Below are 20,048 nucleotides of genomic sequence, written 5' to 3'. Positions count from 1 at the left end.
ATGCTCAAGTATGTCTGACATACTGAAATCCTACTGTGAATGGGGAATCCCTATGGAGAGGTGCTACTTAAATTCCAAAACAAGTGAAGGAATGCTGTTTTCTTGCATTACCGCACTGATTATCAAATGAACTTGTTTCCAATATCAGAGTTATATGGACTCATGAATCAGATAAAATTGCCTTCTGCATTATTGGGAAACTAACACTTGTTACACAGCTGTTGGTATCCAGTGAGAACGTGAGGTTTGTCAAACTGTCTAAAGGGCAGAGCTTGTCCATTCACCAGTGTAACAGCCATGCTCTTCTCTGAGAAGCTATCAGTGGACCTGTAAATTTCAGAATGTTGTGACTATGGTCAGGGTAGGGATTATGAATGAGCTAATGCTTGATCGCTTTTTCCCCATTCAGTACAAATTCCTGTTTCTCATGTGGACTACTGAAAATTACATGAGATTAAGTTTACAGTGAATACAGTTTTATTTTTGTTTTTAATGAAATTTTGTATTTGCAGGTGAAATTTGACCATAAATGCTAAGATAGCTTAAGCACTTTAAAAATGAAGCACGTTTTAATTACTTGTTTGACCTTTTTAATAGGTTGACTTTGTCATTAAGGAAGCAACTAATCTAGATAACTTGGCTCAGCTGTATGAAGGTTGGACTGCCTGGGTATGAGTAGGGAGAAAGCAGATCGGTCTGGTTCAGCGAGGTCAGACATCCACCAGAATCAACTCGGCCTCAGGCATCCGTAGCCACACCACAGTCGGTGGTGATGCATACTGGGGCTTAATCTGAGGAAACCTAGGAAATCTCGGTGCACTGGGAAGTGAATCCTGCAGGATAGCTGCACTCAGGGATACGCTAAACACAATGGTCTGCAACCCCCAAGGTCAAGGGTGCAAGTTCACCGCTTGAGCAACACGGTTTGTCTTTCTGCTACGGAAGAACTGCAAACGTGTCTGGGGGTTAGCTGCAGAAAGAAATCGGGATGCTACAAACCGCAGAGTGATTTGGAACTCAATTCCACCTGACCCTGTGAACAATTCAGGAAACACCGAACCCTGTTCAAAGAAAAACAGAAAAAATGGGGCCATGAAGAAATCACAGCAAGGAAGATTTGATGCATTCAGATTCTTGATACTCTTGTTGCTTGGCAACAGTGCTGGTTGAGTCGACCAGTTAGTGCGGAAAAAGGCAACAAAACGTAAACTTCAGAAATGGACTGAAAGCAAAGAGCTGTACATCAGAAATACGCTGCATTGGAAGAACTTCTGAGATAGAAGAAAAAGCCTTTGTTCTCTTCTCCCTTTCCTCTTTCCTTTCTTTCCTTCCTCTCAGCCTCCCCTCGCATACACCTCTCTTGGCTTCTTCTTGTAGGCTAGGCGTACTTCCAATATACTTTTCATTTCAATCCTTCTACTTCACAGTTTAGTCAAATTAACAACTTAAGTTTTGTTTGGTTTAAAGAAAAAAAAATTCCAAAAGCACTGAAAATATGGAACATCAGTGATGACTTATGAGTTGGATGGTCAAATGCAAAATGTAATTTTGGTTATGTTAAAGTCATTTCTGTGATTCTATTATGTACAGTTTCTCAAAATTGTCACTGTGCATTTAAAAGTAATGAATCCTACAGGCATTTGATTTCATGTGCACTTCCCTCTGCTTGCAGTGTACACTTTTTTGTAATTCAGACTGTCCCTCCAATCTCATTCTACTGTGATTGCTGTAGTTTCTTTCGTACGACATAGCTAAACCGATGTAATCTTTACCTTTTTAAAAACCAGGATAGAGTCTCTAGTAGAGTTTTACATTGTTGATGACAGATAAACAATAAAGTGATGTTCTGGTGGAGGTAGAGTGATACGCTTTTTACTTCACTTTCCTACTACTTTTAGTTCACACTTGTAAATTATACTGCTTCAGTTCACAGGGGAATATGTGTAATCCAAGAAATGAAGGACTCCAATTTTTGTTCAACCAGCTCTGTAAAGATTTCAGCAAAGTAATTTTGCTTTGCCAAGTTGCTTTTATAGATGGTTGTTCAATAGCGCGTCCATAGTGAATCTTTCACCAAGGCTTGTTTTTAATCAGTTCTGCACTGAAAGTGTGATTATGATCAGAAGAGTCTCTTTAAAAATGGCATCTTCTTAGATCTATGTCCTGCTTCTCTGCCAGTTGTCTAAAATCCATCTCATTTCCTTTTTCAAGTGGGACACCTCCAGGAAGAGGCAATTTCCTTACTACAAATAAACTGATGTAATTTGGGTACACCTGCAGAATCTTACAGGTTCTGGTAACTAAAGCAGAAATGCACACTGGCATTGTCAGTAATTTGCATAGATGTGTATAAAAAGTTTCTTTGGTAAACTCTGTGTTCATTGCATACAGTTACTGAAAAAGGATAGACGTAGGAAGATCCTTTATACCATTTTAGTCTCTTTTCAGAGTAAAATTACACCTTAAATACAGCATTTTTTTTCAATCAAAATTTAAGTACTGAAGGATCTGAGCCAAGCTCACTAGTGGCAGAAAGATTCATTTAATTGAATGGATTTGCAGCAGTTCATCTGAGTAGAAAGTGTGGCTAGCAATTTTCAGATACCATGAATTAGCACCAGGCACAAGCGAAAGAACTTGTGGAATTTCAGTATTTGCACTATGCCAGCTGCTCTGCCTCCTCAGCAGGTCTTAGAATTAATTCACTTTCTCCTCTGTTGCCAACTTTTTGTGGACATGCACTTTGAAGTGTAAGAATTTTCAGAAGACATGCGGCCTTTTTTGCAGTCTGATTGCCTGAGTAACTCTAGGGAAGTCACAGGCTTTATATTTAACAAAACCCGTGCAAATGCATTCCACTGTCATTGCTTCCTGAACCCTCTGCCATGCCATGTATTGCAAGAAGGAAGGTGTTTGAGTGTTGCAGTGAAGAACGTTCATATGCAGAACAAGACACTTGACACTGTTGGTCCTTTTTACTCCAGTTAAAAATAACCTTACGAACAATCTGTTTGGAGTACCGTAGTAACAAGAGTGTGTTATACATGCTGTTTTATTTCTTGGAAGCTGGGGGAAAGGGAGGGATAATGCACTCACCTGTGGCTTATGTGTTATACCTCTGCCATCCAGAAATGAAACACTTGTGTGGAGATGGGTTCTTTACTGCGTAATTTAATAAAGTTTTAAAAAGGAAAATGTGTATTCATAATTTCCTCGTAGGCCAAACTACTTCTGGTTTTGAAAAATGGGGGGAAGAATAAAATAATATGAACGAATATAAAACAAAACATTTCTGGTCCATTACACTGAAAACAGATTCTCTGCTTCCATGTTGCATATTAAATAAGGCTGCATTAATAGTAGATAATGTGTTTCTGAAGACACAAAGTAACATCCATATTTCTGTAAGAAAAATGGTCCCCATGCCTGCCTGCCTTCCTTCTTTTTTTTTTTTTTTTTTTTGCATTTTAAGAAAAAAGTGAGAAAAGTCTTTGTAACGAAGCTTCTCTGAAGGCATTGGTGACACATAATGCCTGCGTGAGGAATGAGTGTGGTTCCCTGCACAAACTCCACCATAACCGTAAATCCAGTGCCAAGTACGTCTGGCCATGCTGTCTGAGCAAACTTCAGTACTTAAAAGCGTCTTGGAGTGCAAAAAACAACAATTTCCCGCAATTAGCAGCCATTCCCTTTTAGGAACTAAAGAATCATACTAGGAAAAATATTTAAAAAGATACTGCCATTCATCTTCTGCTTTCTTAAAACAGCATATGACTGCCCCATGAAATGCATACGTTATCTTTAGTGGAGAAGTTATTCAGGAGTATACCCTTAACACTTCACCTAAAGAATGTTATCAAAAAAGACTTGTTACATATAAAATTACTGTTGTAACGAAACGTGTTGCTGATCAGAGCAATTTTGCTATCTACCAGATTCACCTTTTATTAATAGCATAGGGAAGAAGTCTGGGAGGTGTTTATTGCGTTAGGTAGGATCGGTTAGGTGTGATGAGTGGGCAGAAGACACGTAAAAAATTGGTGTCTGCTCAAAGGGCACAGAATTGAACTGTTCCTTTTAAGGAAGCTTTGGAGTTAGCTTGGGCGTTGGATTTTTTGTGTGCTAAGGAAGAACACATCCCACGGCAGTGTGATCTGCATCCTGCATTGAGGTATACAGGAGACAATCTGCTCTCTGTAGCTCAGGTAACGTATGGCAGGTGATAAATGGGGAAATGGCACTTCTGTGGGCCTGCTGCGAGGGGAGAAAAGCTGCAGTGGGACACGGAGGTGGGTGCTGGCACTCGAAGGCTACCATAAAGTTAATGTCTGACAGTGGGGATGGAGCCAGTGGTGTTCCTCCCTTTTTTCAGTGGGAAGTACTCATTTTTATGGAGAGACTTGTACAAGTGGGTGAAGGGAGGAGCTGCTGACTGCACCACGGCTCCAGGGGCAGCTTCTGCATGGCACCGTGAGCGCTCCCAGCAGTGGTAAAGGCAACACGTTGTGTTCTATCTGCGCTTATATCCTCACAGGACTTCCATCAGAATTACTGCTGGCATCGCTTCCTTGGGAAATTAGCTTTTGTTTGAGCCTTGCTGTGGTGCGTTAATGGAGTTGGAGGGTGGATTCCATCACTTCTAAGTGCAAAGCAGTGCACACAGATTTACTTAGCTTTTAATTACATGTAAGTAAATATGAAAGTTGCTTGGAAATGTATGTGTGCTTTACATACAATCTTGAATGAGTCTGAAGAGAACCCCGTAAGAGAGCAAATGCTCTGGTACAGACGTGGCTCTGCTTTCAAAGCACCACACAGCACGTTCCTGGTGGCAGTGCTGCATCTTTCATTGTTCCTCTGTGGGGCCGGCAGAAGGGGGGGGGGGGGGGCGAAGCACTGCAGTTTCTGAGCCAGAAAGGACAACAGCGTTTTCTTTGCCCATCATTTTGGCACAGCATTACATTCTAGAAACAGTGATGAAGCTCATAAGGTGCATGACCGAAACATTTAGGAAGCTCTGTCACAACAAACACGCATATCCTCATGCCTTTCTCCCACGTCTGTTCCCATGCTGGAATAGCTTCTGGAAGCAATTACAGCAAGCTGAGCCATGCTTCTGGAGCACGCAATGCCTCTCGCTTATTTGCCTCCTACCGATCGCAGTTTTAGGTTATGTCGAGCACACTTCTTCAAATAACAACACGTCTCAAGTCTTGACGGTTCTCAGCTGCCCCGCCTTTCCTCGAGAACCTGCCCAGCAGACGGCCCCGCCCAGGCCCTGGACCCCCACCCAACTCTCACAAGACCCGAGCCCGTAACGCCCACTCCTGCCGCAGTCGCATTGCGACGGAGGGGAGGGAGGAGGCGCGGACACCCCACGCTGATTGGCCGGCTGCCTCTGTTCGAATCCCGCCAGCCAACCGGCTGCCGCTGGGGCGCGGCAGTAGCTCTGGGATTGGCCCGAGCCGTGTTTGAGCCGGCCAATCATAACGCCGAGAGGGAGGCTGCGGAAGCTACAAGGAGGGGTGGCGGCGGGCGTGGCTGCGTTGCAAGGGCCGAGCAAGATGGCGGAGGGGGACAACAACAGCGTCTACCAGCTGGTCAGTGCGGCGGGGCCGGTTGCTCCTCTGGGGCCGGTGGGGGGTGCCAGGAGCTCCCTGGCTGCGAGTGGGCGAGGAGGGGCTGGCGTTCGCTGGGTGCCGGAGGAGCGGGGAACCGGGCCTGCCCGCAGCTGCTGCCGGGCCGCCTCGGCGCTCTGGGGCGCGGGGATCGCCTCCGTGCGCGCCTCGTTGCCGCTGAGAGGTCGGCCTGGTGCCCGGCGGGGCCGCTCTGCGTAGTTGGCCCCGGGAGCCGCCCGCTTTGGGCTGCGCTGCTCACCGGCCGGAGCTCCTCGCCGCGTCGGTTTTACGCGACGTGCAGGGCTGACGTTAACTGTTCACGGCTGTGTGGCAGCGTCCCTTGGCCGCGCTGTCACGCGCCTGAGTGCGGGAGCGCGGTACGGGCTGGGATACCCAGCGTGGGGCGGGAAGTCCGGTCAGGGGATGCTGTGCTCAGAGCAGTAGTGTTTATGGAAGCTCTGTTCAGTGAAGGAGAAAAACGAACAACGACACAATGCTGACGGGCAGGATCTGGAGTGAGGGAAGGACGGGTGCTAGCAGAAGCTGCCCTGACTGCTTTCTGTGCCCGCCCCGGTGGAAAACAGCTCCGGACAGTTGTCTTTAGACTGTGGTTAATGATGCTGTTATATTCCAGCATGCTCCCCGTTACGCTTTCTTGTAATGATAAATGCAGGCAGTTAGAAGTAATAAAGCAGAACAGTTGGTCATAAAGTATGTTCTGGAGAAACTGAGCTTTTTTATTTAATATGAGGATTTGTGTTCGTAACAAAATAGGTGTAATGAACCGAAAGGTATTCAGCAGTCTGTCAGAAAGCTTTCTGTTTTCCTTGGTGCTGAACTGTAGCTTTTCAAATAATTTCTGATAGAATTACAGAAGTATGCTCTGCTTTGCAATGATAGCTGCACTCAGCTGTCCTTGTTCTAAACCCCCTCTTATCTCCATGCGGCACACATGCAGGGCTGGGTGACTCTTAACCCCTGACTGTGTGGGAATGTCAGTTCCATCCTTGGTTACAAGAGTGTTGTAACCAGAGATCCCTCTTCTTTGTTAGGGATCACTGTTAAGCTGTGCTAAATGCAGAGCACCTCAGGTGAACTGCTTAGGGAGCTGTTGTTGGAGCAGATGGGGCCTCCTCACAAAAGATGTGTGGGGAGGAATGGAGGGACAACGTAGGAGTGTAAGGGCTGCCTGCTCGCTGTTTTGAGCAACTCATGGGAAAACTTTCTCTTCGTGTTCCAGTGTGATCACTTTGGTAACTTCCATGTTACTGTTCTGAGTTTTTTCATGTATTTTCTACGTAACATAAATGAGCGTTGGACAGCAACTAGGGAACTTTAATATGTTAGAGTTATCTTTGAAAATACATATATTTTAAGTATCTCTCACGTGCCAGGAAAACTGCAACTTTGAGGGGCTAGGCTTTAAGACTTGGCTTTCTGCTAAAGTGGGGAAGGGAGTACCATAAAGGGAAGGCTGGGGCAGAGCACCTCGGTAAAGTCTGCGGGGAGGTATGGTTTGGTCTGGTGAGATGTGCTACTACTAAATTAGGTTCTGGACTGTTCTAAAGTATCTCTTCTACAATTTCATGACTTAGTGCAAATTTATAATATTAATAATTACTCCGATTTGTGACTGAGATCTTTGTGACTCTTAGCTACTGTTGTGTGGGAACTAATCTGATATTCTGGTTAGAAATAACGCTTTCTTCCCTTTTTTTTTTTTGTAGGCTGCAGAAACAGCTAGCTTGGAAGAGCAGTTGCAAGGATGGGGAGAAGTGATCTTGATGACCGATAAAGTTCTTCGTTGGGAGAGAGCCTGGTTTCCTCTGGCGCTGATGAGTGTTGTTTCATTTTCTTTCCTGTAAGTAGCTCTGTGCTCATGGCTAGTAGCAAAGCTAATAAAAAATTAGGGCTATCGGGACCGCCTTAAAAGACCTCTTTAAAGATCTAATAAGAAAGCTCTTCAGGTTCTATTTCTGAATGTGTGTAATCTTTGAAAAGGAAAACCTAGAAGTACTGGGAACAGGAAGTAACATGGGTCAGATCCTGCCCAGAGGAGGGCGGTGCTTTCTGCAGATGTTTGTCAGGCCTCATCGTTGTAGCTTTTCACGGGGCTCAACTCTGTGCCCTTCATCGGTGTGTTCATATTCTGCCCTCAAACTTTGTAAACTGCTTCTTAATCATATCTAGCCATCTTCTGTGGCTTATTCCCTAAGCCCGCACATTGTGCTCATAAAGAAAAAAACATGCTTCTGTAGGGCAGGCTTTCCTTACTAGGTATTCTTTGTCTTTGGTGTGGTTTTTAGGGATGAGTTTAGTTGGTTTTACACAACTTAGGGAAAGGAGGAGAAGGGGGCTGAAGGCTGAGAGTAACTGAGAGTCAACATGGTGGGAGAATGTTACCTGTCTCTTCACTAGAGATACAGTCAGGAGACTTGGTGAGCTTGCTGAGGCCTCTGTTTGTGGCTCAGTGTAACATTGTTAAAGTCAGGGTGGCTCTCAGTTGCCACTTGCAGGCAAGTGCCCTCACCAGCTGTGCAGTTTCAGTTGCAGGTTTTGTGGGACTATGGAAAAGAGAGGAATTGAAGTGTTGAATGAGATGTGGTAGGAATGATCTGTCTTCTATCTAATAAAAAATGTGTAGTCCTCAAAGTGAGAGTGAAAGACAAATGAAACTGAAAGGTAATTTTCGGGAAGTAATTACATCTACTTCAGAATATTCTGGTGTAGATTTGCAGTGTATAGCAGGAATTACATTGAGTTGAATAAACTTGAATGTTCAGTGCAATAGCACTATGCCAATTGTATTGAAAGATTGGCCCTGTAGTAGAGTGTCATCTCTTTACCTACATTTTTCAGTATTCAAGTTCTGGTAAGTGTGAATAAGTAACATAGGCCTCAGTTAATGTTAACAGACTTGTGAGATAAGCCAGTTCTTGTCCAGTACCCATACAGCTGTAAATTTATAATATAGAAGTACGCAGCACTGTCCTACTTGGATCCTTATGACTCCTTGTCTGGAACAGGTTTGGTTAGATGTCACAGGTGAGACAGTAAATGGAGCAGCCTGCGGGTACTGTGATTTACTGACAAACCAGCAAGATGAGCTTTCACCCTGCTTGGCTCTTTTACACGTACCCTCGGTCGTCCCCTATTCAGCGTTAAGTTTGCTAGATCTCAATTTCTGGATAAGCAGTAGTGAACTTCATGATATGCTTGCTCCCTTATAGTATTTTTGAGTACATTCAGAAAGTTGTATTTTGATCTTGTCATGTGTATTTCCTTGTAATAGTGGTGAAGTACTTAAATCTGTTTTAATAGGTAAGAGGAGAAAATTTGAAGCAAAAAGAGGTTGGGCAAAGAGGGTGCTTCTGCTGTTTGAAATCCCATGCCAACCTGAATAAGTGACTAAATACTTAAAGTGTTTAGCAGTCTGAACATCTAGAAATCATCTCAATTTTGTTTTTACAGGATGATCTACTACTTGGATCCATCCGTTCTTTCAGGCGTTTCCTGCTTTGTTATGTTCATCTGTTTGGCTGATTATCTTGTTCCTGCTCTCGCACCCAGAATCTTTGGCTCTAATAAATGGTGAGAAAAGCCTTAAAATAGCGTGTCAAGAAATTGATTTTTATCCAAGTGAATATCTGAATTGCAAGTTTCAAATGATTCCTATATAGTCGTTGTAATTGTCAATCTCTCTAATTTATGAAGTGAGGACAGTTGTAAAATGTCCTGCATTCTTCTTTTTCTGAAATAAAACTACTACAACATGATCTTTATTGTCCCTTCTCTCCCAGCAAAGTAAGATTTTATTTTGAAGGAGTAGGGGCGTGCTTTGCTCTCCTAAGGATGTTTGTTCTGCAAGCCAGCTCATACTATTTAATGGATAATGGATGCTGACAACTAAAAATATGAAAGGGATTGTGTTCTTTATTTAGAATAGTAGTTGTAAATATGATGAAGGTAAAGAGTGATGTACAGGGATCTTAAGAGTATGAATGTGATCATAAGTGACTGAAATAGATTCAGGGAAGGGCAAGGCTTATATAAAAACAGTAAGCTGAAGGAGAGCCTTGTTTGAACTGAATTTTGAGTTAAAAATAAATGTTCATGTATCTGCTCTAAATTAACTAGTAGATATTCTTGTCTATCACTGCACCAACATAAGAATCCAAGTAACTGCACACAGCAGATAAAGATGAAAATCGGTGCTCTTCTGGCTTGAATGGGAGTTGCTGTTTTGGAATCCATTTGAGAGATCTGGTGTGCTTAAAAATTACATAGGCAATTGCATTACAGTGCTCAGTAAAAGTAGGGTACAAATCAGAGTGAAGCAAATGTCAAGATAGGTACTGGACAACTTTTTTTTCTGCTGGGAAATACTATAGAAGAGTTCCTAAATTTCAGATGAGAACCTGAATTCTTACTGCTGTCTTCTCTTTCTTAAAAGGACTACGGAACAGCAGCAAAGATTTCATGAGATCTGCAGCAATTTGGTCAAGTCCCGTCGCCGAATTGTTGGATGGTGGAAACGTCTTTTCACGCTGAAGGAGGAGAAGCCTAAAATGGTATTGAGTTCCAGGGGTGCTTCTCTGTCGTTGTAAAATATCTTTGCTGTGTTCAATCTGAAGCATTTTAGCAGGGAACGTGTCTGAATAGAGTATTTCAAAGTGCAAACTGACTATTCTGCCTGTGACTTGATGTCAGTCACACCTCTTACTGAAACCCCGAGTGGCAAGATACTCAATTTGAAACTTGCAGTGTTGTTCTGTGTAAGCATAGCCTTGATACTGAGATTAACTGTCTTTCTTTGGGTAAATTAATTTTTTGGAAACAGAGCTTGTAAAAAGCACATTAAAATAGTTGTGTTCAGTGCACTACCTGCCTGAAAAGCTAGACCTTAATGTTTCAGCTTAGTTACATGAACCAAGACACATACTGATCAGAAACAAAGCTTTGGGTGTGCGTGGAGCACAAGTTGTATGGATGTGGGGTTAGCACTGGTTGAGGGATAGCTCAAAAGAGAAGAGTTGCCATACTATAATACAACTAATGATTAATAATTGAGAATACACAGATGTAGTCTCTGTAATCTCAATTTTAACAAGCCTATGCATAAATATTGCATGTGGAAAGGCCAGTGGGCTTCAGTCTAGTTGTAAACTTTGAAATGTTGCTGGATACTGAAGGGAGGGATGAGAATTTCCATCAGATGAGTGGTAACTGTTCTCTTTTCTTTTTTTAGTACTTCATGACCATGCTTTGTTCTCTTGCTGTGGTTGCCTGGATTGGACAGCAAGTTCACAACCTCTTTCTGACATATCTTATTGGTAAGTGTGTAGTGTTAGCTGCCTAAAATGGTATGAGGCTGGTGGAAGTATGCCTTGATTGTTTGTGTGGGGATGTTTTCTTTAACCTGGGACATTTATTTGTGCGTTCAGGCAGTTGGTGGGGCATAAGGTTAGGCTGTAAATAATTGTTTTTTTGTGTGTTTGTTTCTCCAGTAAGTTTCTTGCTGCTGTTTCCTGGACTGAACCAGCATGGGATCATTACGAAGTATGTTGGAATGGCAAAAAGGGAAATAAACAAACTGCTCAAGCACAAGGAGAAGAAAAATGAGTGAAGACTTAACTGCTGTTTGCTCTTGTAAAAGGTTTTCTTGGGAACAGTTTTGTGAATTAATGTATAATTAAGATAATAGAAGTTGTATTGCTCACTGGCTTACCTTTTTTTATTGGCTCCGATGAAGTGAAAATGTCACCCTGGCCTCTGCTATGGGTTTGTCTCTCTTGCTGTGCAGATTAGGGTTCTGTATCTGATTTCATATGAAAGATCTTGACCTTTGACACGTGGAGCTTAAATTTCTTCACCAGTAAGGCCTCCTCAGTACCCTATCCCAAGCACTTACTGTGATTGATCACAGCATTTCCGTACCCGTTAGCTTCACCAGTTAATGCTTTGTGGTTACAGCAAGCATGAAGGAGTTCTGAAAGCTTGCGCTTCTCAGAGCCTTGTTACTACTGAGTCTTGAGGAAGGAAGACAACAAACTGAATAAGTGACCGTAGTTGAGAGTGCCTGCTCCCACCTGGTGCGGGAGGTGGTCCTGTTGTCTCCCTGAATCTGTTTGCTTTCTGTGGCAGTGGATGCCAGACTGCTGAACTGGGGTCTGGGATACCTAAATTCCTAGCTGAGTTATTTAGCTGTAGTACAAACTCCAGTTTGTTGCACTGAGACTGTAGAGAGCGCGTTGAGGTGTGTGCGACCTTACCGGCGGATTGTTCTAGAAACTGCTGTTGTCGTGGAGCCATGTAGCACGTTTGGTTTTATGAGTGTTGTCTGTATACAAAACCCCTCTGGATACGCCCGGTCTGTCCGTTGTACATAAGCCTGAGTGTTGTGCTTTTCTATGACCTCTCCCTCCTTTTTTTTTTTAAAAAAAAAACAAACCCTGAACTTTTTTTCTTTGAAAAGCTAAAACCTGTGTTAATGCGTTTTAAAAGTTTACTGTTTTAAAATGAAGTCTCCTCAGTGTATTGTAACTGTTGAATAGGTAAATATAGACTAATGAGAAACTTCTCCACGACTTGTTCTTTGTGACTGTACAGAAAATGATGTATGTGGGTCTCGAGAACTGGAACTGGAAATAGCGTCTGTCACGTGCTAGTACCCGCACTGCGTGTGTTTGACATCCCTCACTGGAGGCAGCAAACTTAGCTGCCGGCACGGGGCTTGTGACGCCGTCTGCAGTTGGTTAGCGCGGCTCAAAGGCCGCGGACAGACCGGCGCCCCTCGGGGGAGCGTCCGCGTTGCTATAGGAGCGCGCGTGGCAGCACCGCCCCGGAAGCGCGCCGCTCTGTTCTCACCAATGGGAATGACCGAGATCGGCGAGCGGGGCCTTCCGAATGGGATGCCGAGTCTCGCGAGATCGCGCCGGGCGGAGCGCGCCACTCCGCGCTCATGGCCTTCCCATAATCCCGCGCGCGCGCCCGGCCTCTTCCTTTTCCGCCATCTTGCCGCACCGGTGAGTAGGGTCGCCGCCTCGGCCCGGCCGCCATCCGCCGCGCCTCCGCCCCATCCTTGCTCCTCCGCCGCCCCCGCTCGCCTCACCGGGGCCCCGAGACTGCGTCCGAGCGGTTCGGCCCACTTTGAGCCCCCGGCGTCGCCCCTGGCCCTCTGTAGAACCTCCGAAGCGGCGGGTGGGGGGAGCAGCCCGCCTGCCGGCCGAGAGAGATGGAGGGAGGGGGCCGAGGGCGGCGGCAGGCCCGGGCCGGGCGCGGGGGAGCGGGGCCGTGCGGGGGGGGCAGGGGGCCACGACCGGGCCGCGGGGCAGCGCGGCTCGACAGGGAGCGCTCGGCTTAGCGGCGGAAACCCGCGTGTGCGGTAGGAGCTGGCCGGGTCCGGGATGGCTGCTCCGGCCCCCGTCAGCAGCAGCGCCCGCCTGGCTCCGGCAGTAAGCGGCACGGCGGTGTCCGGGCACGGCCTGCCTTGTGGTGCGCGGAGTGCTCCTGGCTTTAGCCCTGGAATGCAGGAGGTGATGCACAGTGTCCCTTTAAGAGTGATGTGTTACTTTCCAACTGTAATTTCTTTTTATTTTTTTGCGGATAGGGAAGTTAAGCAGTATCTAGCGTATTTAATGCCATCCGTCACCTGCTTTTTGGGTGGGGTTAATACTGGGTTTTAAAATCTAAACCGTTCACCTGGGAAAGATGTTGCATTGACGGCGTATTGCTTATTACATGCTGCTTTCTTAAAATCTTTGTGTGTTAATAAAATCCAAGTTGAAGTACTAGTATGTCTGATTTCCTCAGTTGTTGTATTTGTGCATTCTGCCGAACAAACCTGAGTATGTGCTGCGACTTGCTAAAACTAAGGTTTAGTGCAACTTTTTGTCAGTCTTTGGTCCTTAAGGTCTAAAATAAGCCTCAGAAGTGCCTCTCAGTATGGCCGTGATGGATGTGTGTATATAACTGCCTCTCTTCCCCCCTCCGCAGGCACCATGGTGCGCATGAATGTTCTGGCCGATGCTCTCAAAAGCATCAACAATGCAGAGAAACGTGGGAAACGCCAGGTTCTCATTAGGCCGTGCTCCAAAGTAATCGTCCGGTTTTTAACTGTGATGATGAAGCATGGTGAGTGTGGACCACAGTGTTGATGTTTCTTTCATTCACGGTTGTTGGGTAGCTCATTTTAGAGAAGGAGATCTTTGGGTAAAGTTTGAGCATCTTGTTGTATTGATAGTGTGCTTTAGAATTCTGCAACGAATCGGTGATAATTGTTTTAGAACTACTATATGTTATGTATGTGGGCGTGTTCTTAGATGAGTGTGCTGTTAATTGCTGGGAGGAGGGGGGAAGGGGAACATGTTTTTTAATTACAATATTCTTTATGAGTTCTAAATATTGAAGCTACCAGAGACATTCTGCAGATATGAGACAAGGTCTGCAAACAAAAACAAACATAAAAATCCTTACAGCAATAATTCTCCTCCCGTGTTTTAGATGTGTTCCAGCTTTACAGAGCATAGTTAAATACCACAGTACTTTGATGTAGTTGAGTATACCAGTTAGTACACTAAAATAAGTCCTAACTGCTGAAAGCTTCTGAAATTCTGTGCATGGAGTTTCCTTAAGGTGCTTTTTGACTTGAAGTAAATCAAGATGCTTGAAGTAGTTTTGAGTAGCGTAGTTAGATGAATTGTATTGTAGCTACTTACCATGTTTTGATGTGTCTGTTTTCTAATCTTTACTAGGTTACATTGGTGAATTTGAGATAATTGATGATCACAGAGCTGGGAAGATTGTTGTCAATCTCACAGGCAGACTCAACAAGGTAGGATTTGTTTTCCTGAATTCAGTTCTCTAGGAAGATGTTGAAATGAGACCTTTTTGTCTGCTCTAACTCTGAAATATTTACTTGTGAGAACTTGGTATTTATTTAGGTCTGTGTAAGTGAGAGTAATCTGGCTGTTATCGGTAGTTACTGGATGTTACATTTCCTAGATGCGTAATAATGTGGTTGACTTAATTATGTTACAGTTAAGTGCACAATACACAAACTATATTTTTGGAAGTCAGCTTGCAGGTACTGCGTGTTTCTTCTTAAGGGCTTTCTGCCTACCTAGTGGTTTCTCTTCATTTGATTTTTAAATTATCTAGAATAGATTTGTCTTAAGAGGTAGCAACTGAGATGCTTTCCAGTTGGTGTTTGAGGAGACAAGCGTTTCTACTGCTGCTAGGTTGGCATTGCTTGTGGTTGAGCAGGAGTTAAATCTTGTGATTTCTAGTGGCTTTTGGGTTCCCAGAGTGTGTAAATTATTTATGTCTGAGCTTTTTTTTTTAATGCATTTGACTTAAAATATTGAGCTGTCTATTTCTGTGATGGCTTGCTATGTATAGCATCATAGAATCACCAAGGTTGGAAAAGACCTCCAAGATCATCCAGTCCAACTGTCCACCTGTCACCAATATTTCACTAAACCATGTCCCTCAGTACAATATCGAAACATTTCTTGAACACCTCTAGGGTTGGTGGTTGTTTCCAGTGAAGGTATTCAAGTGAGAGGTAGTTTTCAAGTAAAGAAGTCTAAATGTTAATTGGCCAAAGCATGTTGGGGGCTGTCTCTGTGATGAACAACTGTTGCAGCTGAAAATTGTTTGAGCGTAGTAGCAGAGAATTCTGACACAACCCAAATTTCTAGCAGAACATGTCTGTAATAATAGTATGTCATGTTTGAGTATGATGTTTCTTGAGGTCTTTCTGGATGACTTTGTATCAGGTGTTGCAGAGTTAACTGGACACGGCATTTCTCTCAGTAGCTGCAATATGAAAACAAGTTACTTGGTTCAGAAAAATGTCAGTGCAGTAAGGTCTGCTCTGATTTGCTCTTGGATGTTGAGGTTGTTGGAGCCAGTGAGGTCACTAGAGCTGGTAGTAGTGGTTATGGTTGATAAGTAATAGGATTAACTTGAAAATCCTGGTAACTTCTATGCATGTTAATTTTTCTCTAACATCTACAGGTGTGTTTGCTGGCACTTTATAATGATGACTCAAGGACTGTCTATTTCTAATGTCAGCTTTTTGATGATGTAGGATACTCCTTAACCTTTAGTAGTTTATAGCATGCTTTTGTGCTCTCCCAGGTCTACCAATTAAATTATTAGCTTAGCCACAGCTGCAGTATGTATCTCTCCATTTAGGCATGGAGGAAGAGACAAGGATAAGGAAATAAAAGCTGAATTACTGTGTGAGAGTCTTGGCTTTGGTGAAAGCCATTTCATACTATGGAATTTGGGACGTGCTACCTGATACTCTCTAATCTTTTGCTGCCAAATACATTTTAATTGCAGTTGTTGAATTTTTTCATTCAGAGGGCTGGAATGACAAATGTGCAAATCAAGTTTATATAGTTCTCTGGTTTGTAATGGAATTCTGTTTTATAGTGTGGTGTAATCAGTCCCAGATTTGATGTTCAACTGAAGGATTTGGAAAAATGGCAAAACAATCTGCTGCCTTCACGTCAGTTTGGGTAAGTATGGAGAGCAGTTAAATTCGTCATACATAAAACTGACTTTTTTTTAATTACACTTTCATACTGCCTGAATTAGATTCACCTGATAGCTTTCATCTCTCATTAGTCTGAAAGCAGATAAGGGTCTAAAATTCAACTTCCATATAAATGCTTTTTAACCAGTTCTAAAGGAGTGCTAATAAGCCAGAACCTTTTTTATTGTTTCACCATTTCCTTAATTTACAGGATTTTTGTTCCTTATTTTACTTTGATGAATGGCCATTTATAGATGGAAGAGTAGTAACATTAGGTTACCAGATGAATGGAATTGGGTTGCACTACTTTGAATTTTGTGATTGTGTTTAAGATGATTAATTATTAATGTAAGACTCGGCCTCTTGAGTTCTTTGTATCCAAAATGTAGAAAATGTTACAATACGTTTTTCTTTCCCCACATTCTCTAAATTGAGAATAACAAATTATAGTGGCTCAGCTGGTCTGCCTTTGGAGGCAGGGTTAACAGTTCCTTGTCATTTCTTTTCTTAAAGCTCCAGTGATAAGCTGTGTAGTCGAGCTGTACCTATCTAGCTTGCTAGTACGTGTTGTCAGACTGACATTTTTTTAAGAGCATTTATAGAGTGGTGGGACAAGAGGTTTTCAGACATGAAGCTGTGTGAACTGTGCTGATAATCCAAATGTTGGCATTAGAAGTCACTAAAGCTTTTTCAGTTGTCAGTCCAGGTTCAAGTACTCATCTGTGTAAGCACGATCAGTGTTCAAAGCACTGAGTGACAAAGCCTTCAGAGTTGGCACCATAGCAACTCTTATCTGCTCTGAAGAGAAATCTCTCCTTGAAATAGAAGCAGACTTTGTCTAGAAACTGCAGACTTCCTACCGCTAGAACAGCAGAACTGTCTTTATGGTAGGAATGTATAAGGAAACTGAAGGGAGAACAGAAGCCTATAAATGTACTGTGTGTGTCTCACAGTTGGGAGAGGAGTTTCTTTTTTGTTCTCTGATAACATGCTATGTTATTTCCTTTCTGAAAGAAACATCTTAGTATTGTAATACAAAAATTAATTAAGTGCCATCAGCACTGCATGAACATAAAAGAAAATTGACAATAAACTGAACATGTGTTCTTCCTCAATAGGTACATAGTACTGACAACCTCAGCTGGCATCATGGACCATGAGGAGGCTAGGCGAAAACACACAGGAGGCAAAATCCTGGGATTCTTTTTCTAAAACTTGTAAAAGAGGATACTAATAAATTGCTCAAATGGACTCTGGTGTTTCCACTTGGTATTTCAATGACTTCTAATGCTGCCTGCGATAGTGCTTGTAACGGACAGTTCTTTCACTGGGCTTAGTTTCTGCCTTTACTTCAAATGATGTTGAGATTCCACACTGTTACGACTTTTTTTTGTGCTAACTATATAACACTGCTGTTAATTGTTATCATTTTTTGAATGACAGCTACAGGTAGCTCTGCAGGATGGCCTTGGTAGGGAAATCACGATGTTAGACTACTCTGGTGTCCTGAGTTGGGACTGCCTCTTACTTTTTAGGTACATGGGTCACCACAGTTACATGAGTGCGACTCCTTATTTCTCTTTTAGGCTAAGCAGAAGATGCCTTTCCAGAAGCTATTTCCAGCTTGTAGTTTAAGATTTTTTTAAGTTGTGAGATACAGGATCGTGAAATCATTAGGTGGCTGAAGTTCGATGTTAGATCACAAACTTCTTTTAAATCTTACGATGTTAAGGAGTAATTGAGGTACAGGGGTTAATTATTTATTTCCTTCAGTTTGCTGCTTTGTTAGTCCTTTATACCATCAGTATTTTGGGCAGGGTGGCTGCTGTGCAGCTGCTTTGCGTGTTGTCCTGAGAGTGCAACTGTTTGGGATCTCTCAAATTCTCTGTAGCGAGAAAGAAAGAAACAAAATACGTTTAGTATGGAATGAGTTGTTATCTTTATTTCAGGTATGTGGTATGTGACAGCATAGTCTACTTGGTACTGAAATAGCAGCAAATTTCCTCAAAGCAGCGCACAGCAGCTGACTGCAGCTGAAGAGCTACTTGGAGATGGTGAGATGGTAGAGAATGAGAATAGCTTCTGGGTTGGTTGCCTTGCTGTTTTAAATTAGATTGGAACTACGTGACCTATGTCAGTTTAGTCTCTTATTCCTATTTGAACAAACTGGTCTTTAGCAAGCAGTGCAGTCTCACCTAACATGGGTCTTTGAGGAGCAAGAAACTAGCAGGTAAGCTGCAGTAGAATGCTTACCATAAATACTGTGGTGGTGGTATGTTGGTGTCTTATAGCAGAGACTTGCAACTTGCCTGAGAAGAGCAGGGAAATGGTGTAAAAGGTGACAGCTTTTCTGCTCTGTCTGTCCCATTCTGCTGAAGGCACCAACTCTGAATTGTAAATGGCATCAAAATATCCAGATGTGGCCATGTTTAGCTGAAGCTACAGATCTCTACACTAAATTACGAAGAGTGGTTATAGAGTAAAAATTTAGTGGCCCTTTTTTATTGCCAAATCGAGCTTTTAAGAATTTTTAAAAACTTTGTGGTGGTGGTGGTGTGGGACCTGTAATGGAGGTAATTCAGCATAAGCACTGACTGCACACACAAGCTGAGCTGTTACTTTTCTTGTTCAAAGTAGCCCTGAAAAGCGTGTCAAGATTGCTCTGTTCCATTTCATAAAATCTTGGTTTGCATCAGACCAGAGCGGAACACGTGTTCCTGTTTCCTGACAGATGAGGGATGCTTTAGGAAGGCTTCTGTTGGATGTTTCCAAGGGCTTTGGGCTCCTCAAAGGTCCTGCACTGGAAGGTGTCCCTGCCTGCAGCAGGAGGTTTGGAACCTGGTGATTTTCAGGGTCCCTTTTAGAATGGTTCCTTGGTTCCCTGACGTTCCTGTTTTAAACTGATTTCAGACAGCACACAGGTCTTGCTATACCACTTGAACTGAGCGCAGTGCTTCACTGCTACACAAGTGTGCTGTTATGGCCCCAACAGAGACTTCCTGAAGCAAGAGCATTTCTGATACTTTCAATCCGCTGGGAGTAGAACTGTGTTAATATATTCAGGAAGGCAGCCCGGCACCTTTTTTAGAATTTCTAAATGGAGATGAGAGCTCCAGTATGGAAAGAAGGACTGGCAGGGAAGCACGGAGCAGCAGATAGACCTTTTTGATAGCGTAACAAATGTAGCCCCATACTGACCTAGTGCCTGTGGAAGTGAATCTCAGTTCTAAATTGATTGCTGAGAAAACTGGCTGCAACTCACTGAGGAGAGCTCCCTGCTGCATGCTTACTGCTGACTTCTGAAGTGGGATTCAGGAACTGACGTGCAAGATTATGGCATACTTGGAATACAACTGCTTTACGTGGGGCAGCAGAAATGTTTATTTTCAGACATTTTAAAAATCAGGATTTTTTTTTTAAGCCTTAGTGATGTTTTCTGAGCTGAGGGCACATGCCCTAGCAAAGCAATGTTTGTTGGTAAAAGTTAGCGATCTTTTAGGGTAATAAAAGGATTAACAGGGAGAAGTGAGGGGAATAATAGCACAAACCTGAAAGTTGAGCACTGCTGCAAGTGGCAGTCGGGGCACTGTGTTATGAGAGGAGGTGTTTGGTACCTGCACAGTGGAGGGGAATGATGATGGAGGAAGCTCTGCTGGGGTGGATGTAGTTGGCCTTCATACGGGGAAAAGTGGGGAGTGGGGGACAGCTGGGAAAGGCACCTGTACTGCAAACTCCTGACTTGGATATCTGGAAGTGGGTTTCACCTCTGCACCCTCTCAAGATGCAGAGAGGGCCTCTTGGCTCAAGGTCTACTTCTGCTCCCTAAGCCCAAACTTAACTCTGAGCTCTGTGAGCTGGATGGCAGGGAGCTTGCATGCCCAGCT

General features: G+C 43.4%; 3 protein-coding genes across 6 annotated transcripts in view; all 3 read left to right on the top strand.

Annotated features, from left to right (window-relative positions):
- SMG1 (SMG1, nonsense mediated mRNA decay associated PI3K related kinase) overlaps window positions 1-3,195 on the top strand; it is a 64,939-nt gene extending 61,744 nt beyond the window's left edge. For all 3 annotated transcript variants that reach the window (XM_021411275.1, XM_021411274.1, XM_021411276.1), the window contains one exon: window positions 598-3,195. In XM_021411275.1, coding sequence (XP_021266950.1) covers window positions 598-675 — 78 coding nt within the window. In that variant the 3' untranslated portion in view covers window positions 676-3,195. The remainder of the gene's footprint in view (window positions 1-597) is intronic.
- ARL6IP1 (ADP ribosylation factor like GTPase 6 interacting protein 1) lies at window positions 5,465-11,340 on the top strand. Its single transcript, XM_021411651.1, has 6 exons — window positions 5,465-5,600; window positions 7,346-7,479; window positions 9,090-9,209; window positions 10,072-10,189; window positions 10,867-10,951; window positions 11,126-11,340. Exons 1-6 carry the CDS (start codon window positions 5,565-5,567, stop codon window positions 11,242-11,244), a joined length of 612 nt encoding a protein of 203 aa, XP_021267326.1. The 5' UTR covers window positions 5,465-5,564; the 3' UTR covers window positions 11,245-11,340.
- RPS15A (ribosomal protein S15a) lies at window positions 12,525-17,415 on the top strand. Of its 2 annotated transcripts, XM_021411654.1 has the most exons (5): window positions 12,525-12,643; window positions 13,614-13,751; window positions 14,372-14,451; window positions 16,062-16,147; window positions 17,283-17,376. In XM_021411654.1, exons 2-5 carry the CDS (start codon window positions 13,619-13,621, stop codon window positions 17,374-17,376), a joined length of 393 nt encoding a protein of 130 aa, XP_021267329.1. In that variant the 5' UTR covers window positions 12,525-12,643; window positions 13,614-13,618. The 2 variants fall into 2 exon arrangements, with proteins under 2 accessions (XP_021267329.1, XP_021267328.1); XM_021411653.1 differs by lacking the exon at window positions 12,525-12,643 and having other exon boundaries at window positions 13,619-13,751; window positions 17,283-17,415.

The sequence above is a fragment of the Numida meleagris genome, chromosome 13 (assembly GCF_002078875.1).
Source record: "Numida meleagris isolate 19003 breed g44 Domestic line chromosome 13, NumMel1.0, whole genome shotgun sequence".
In the NCBI taxonomy this organism is placed as follows: Eukaryota; Metazoa; Chordata; class Aves; order Galliformes; family Numididae; genus Numida; species Numida meleagris.
This window is presented reverse-complemented; position numbering and strand designations above follow the sequence as displayed.

What these genes read in the sequence shown, in the direction of transcription:
- ARL6IP1 (XM_021411651.1), top strand. Translation starts at nt 5,565, where the DNA reads ATGGCGGAGGGGGACAACAACAGCGTCTACCAGCTG. An exon ending in ACAACAGCGTCTACCAGCTG is followed by an intron (nt 5,601 to 7,345) that starts GTCAGTGCGGCG and finishes TTTTTTTTGTAG; the next exon opens with GCTGCAGAAACAGCTAGCTT. An exon ending in CTTTCTGACATATCTTATTG is followed by an intron (nt 10,952 to 11,125) that starts GTAAGTGTGTAG and finishes TTGTTTCTCCAG; the next exon opens with TAAGTTTCTTGCTGCTGTTT.
- RPS15A (XM_021411653.1), top strand. Translation starts at nt 13,619, where the DNA reads ATGGTGCGCATGAATGTTCTGGCCGATGCTCTCAAAAGCATCAACAAT. An exon ending in TCACAGGCAGACTCAACAAG is followed by an intron (nt 14,452 to 16,061) that starts GTAGGATTTGTT and finishes TCTGTTTTATAG; the next exon opens with TGTGGTGTAATCAGTCCCAG. An exon ending in CTGCCTTCACGTCAGTTTGG is followed by an intron (nt 16,148 to 17,282) that starts GTAAGTATGGAG and finishes CTTCCTCAATAG; the next exon opens with GTACATAGTACTGACAACCT.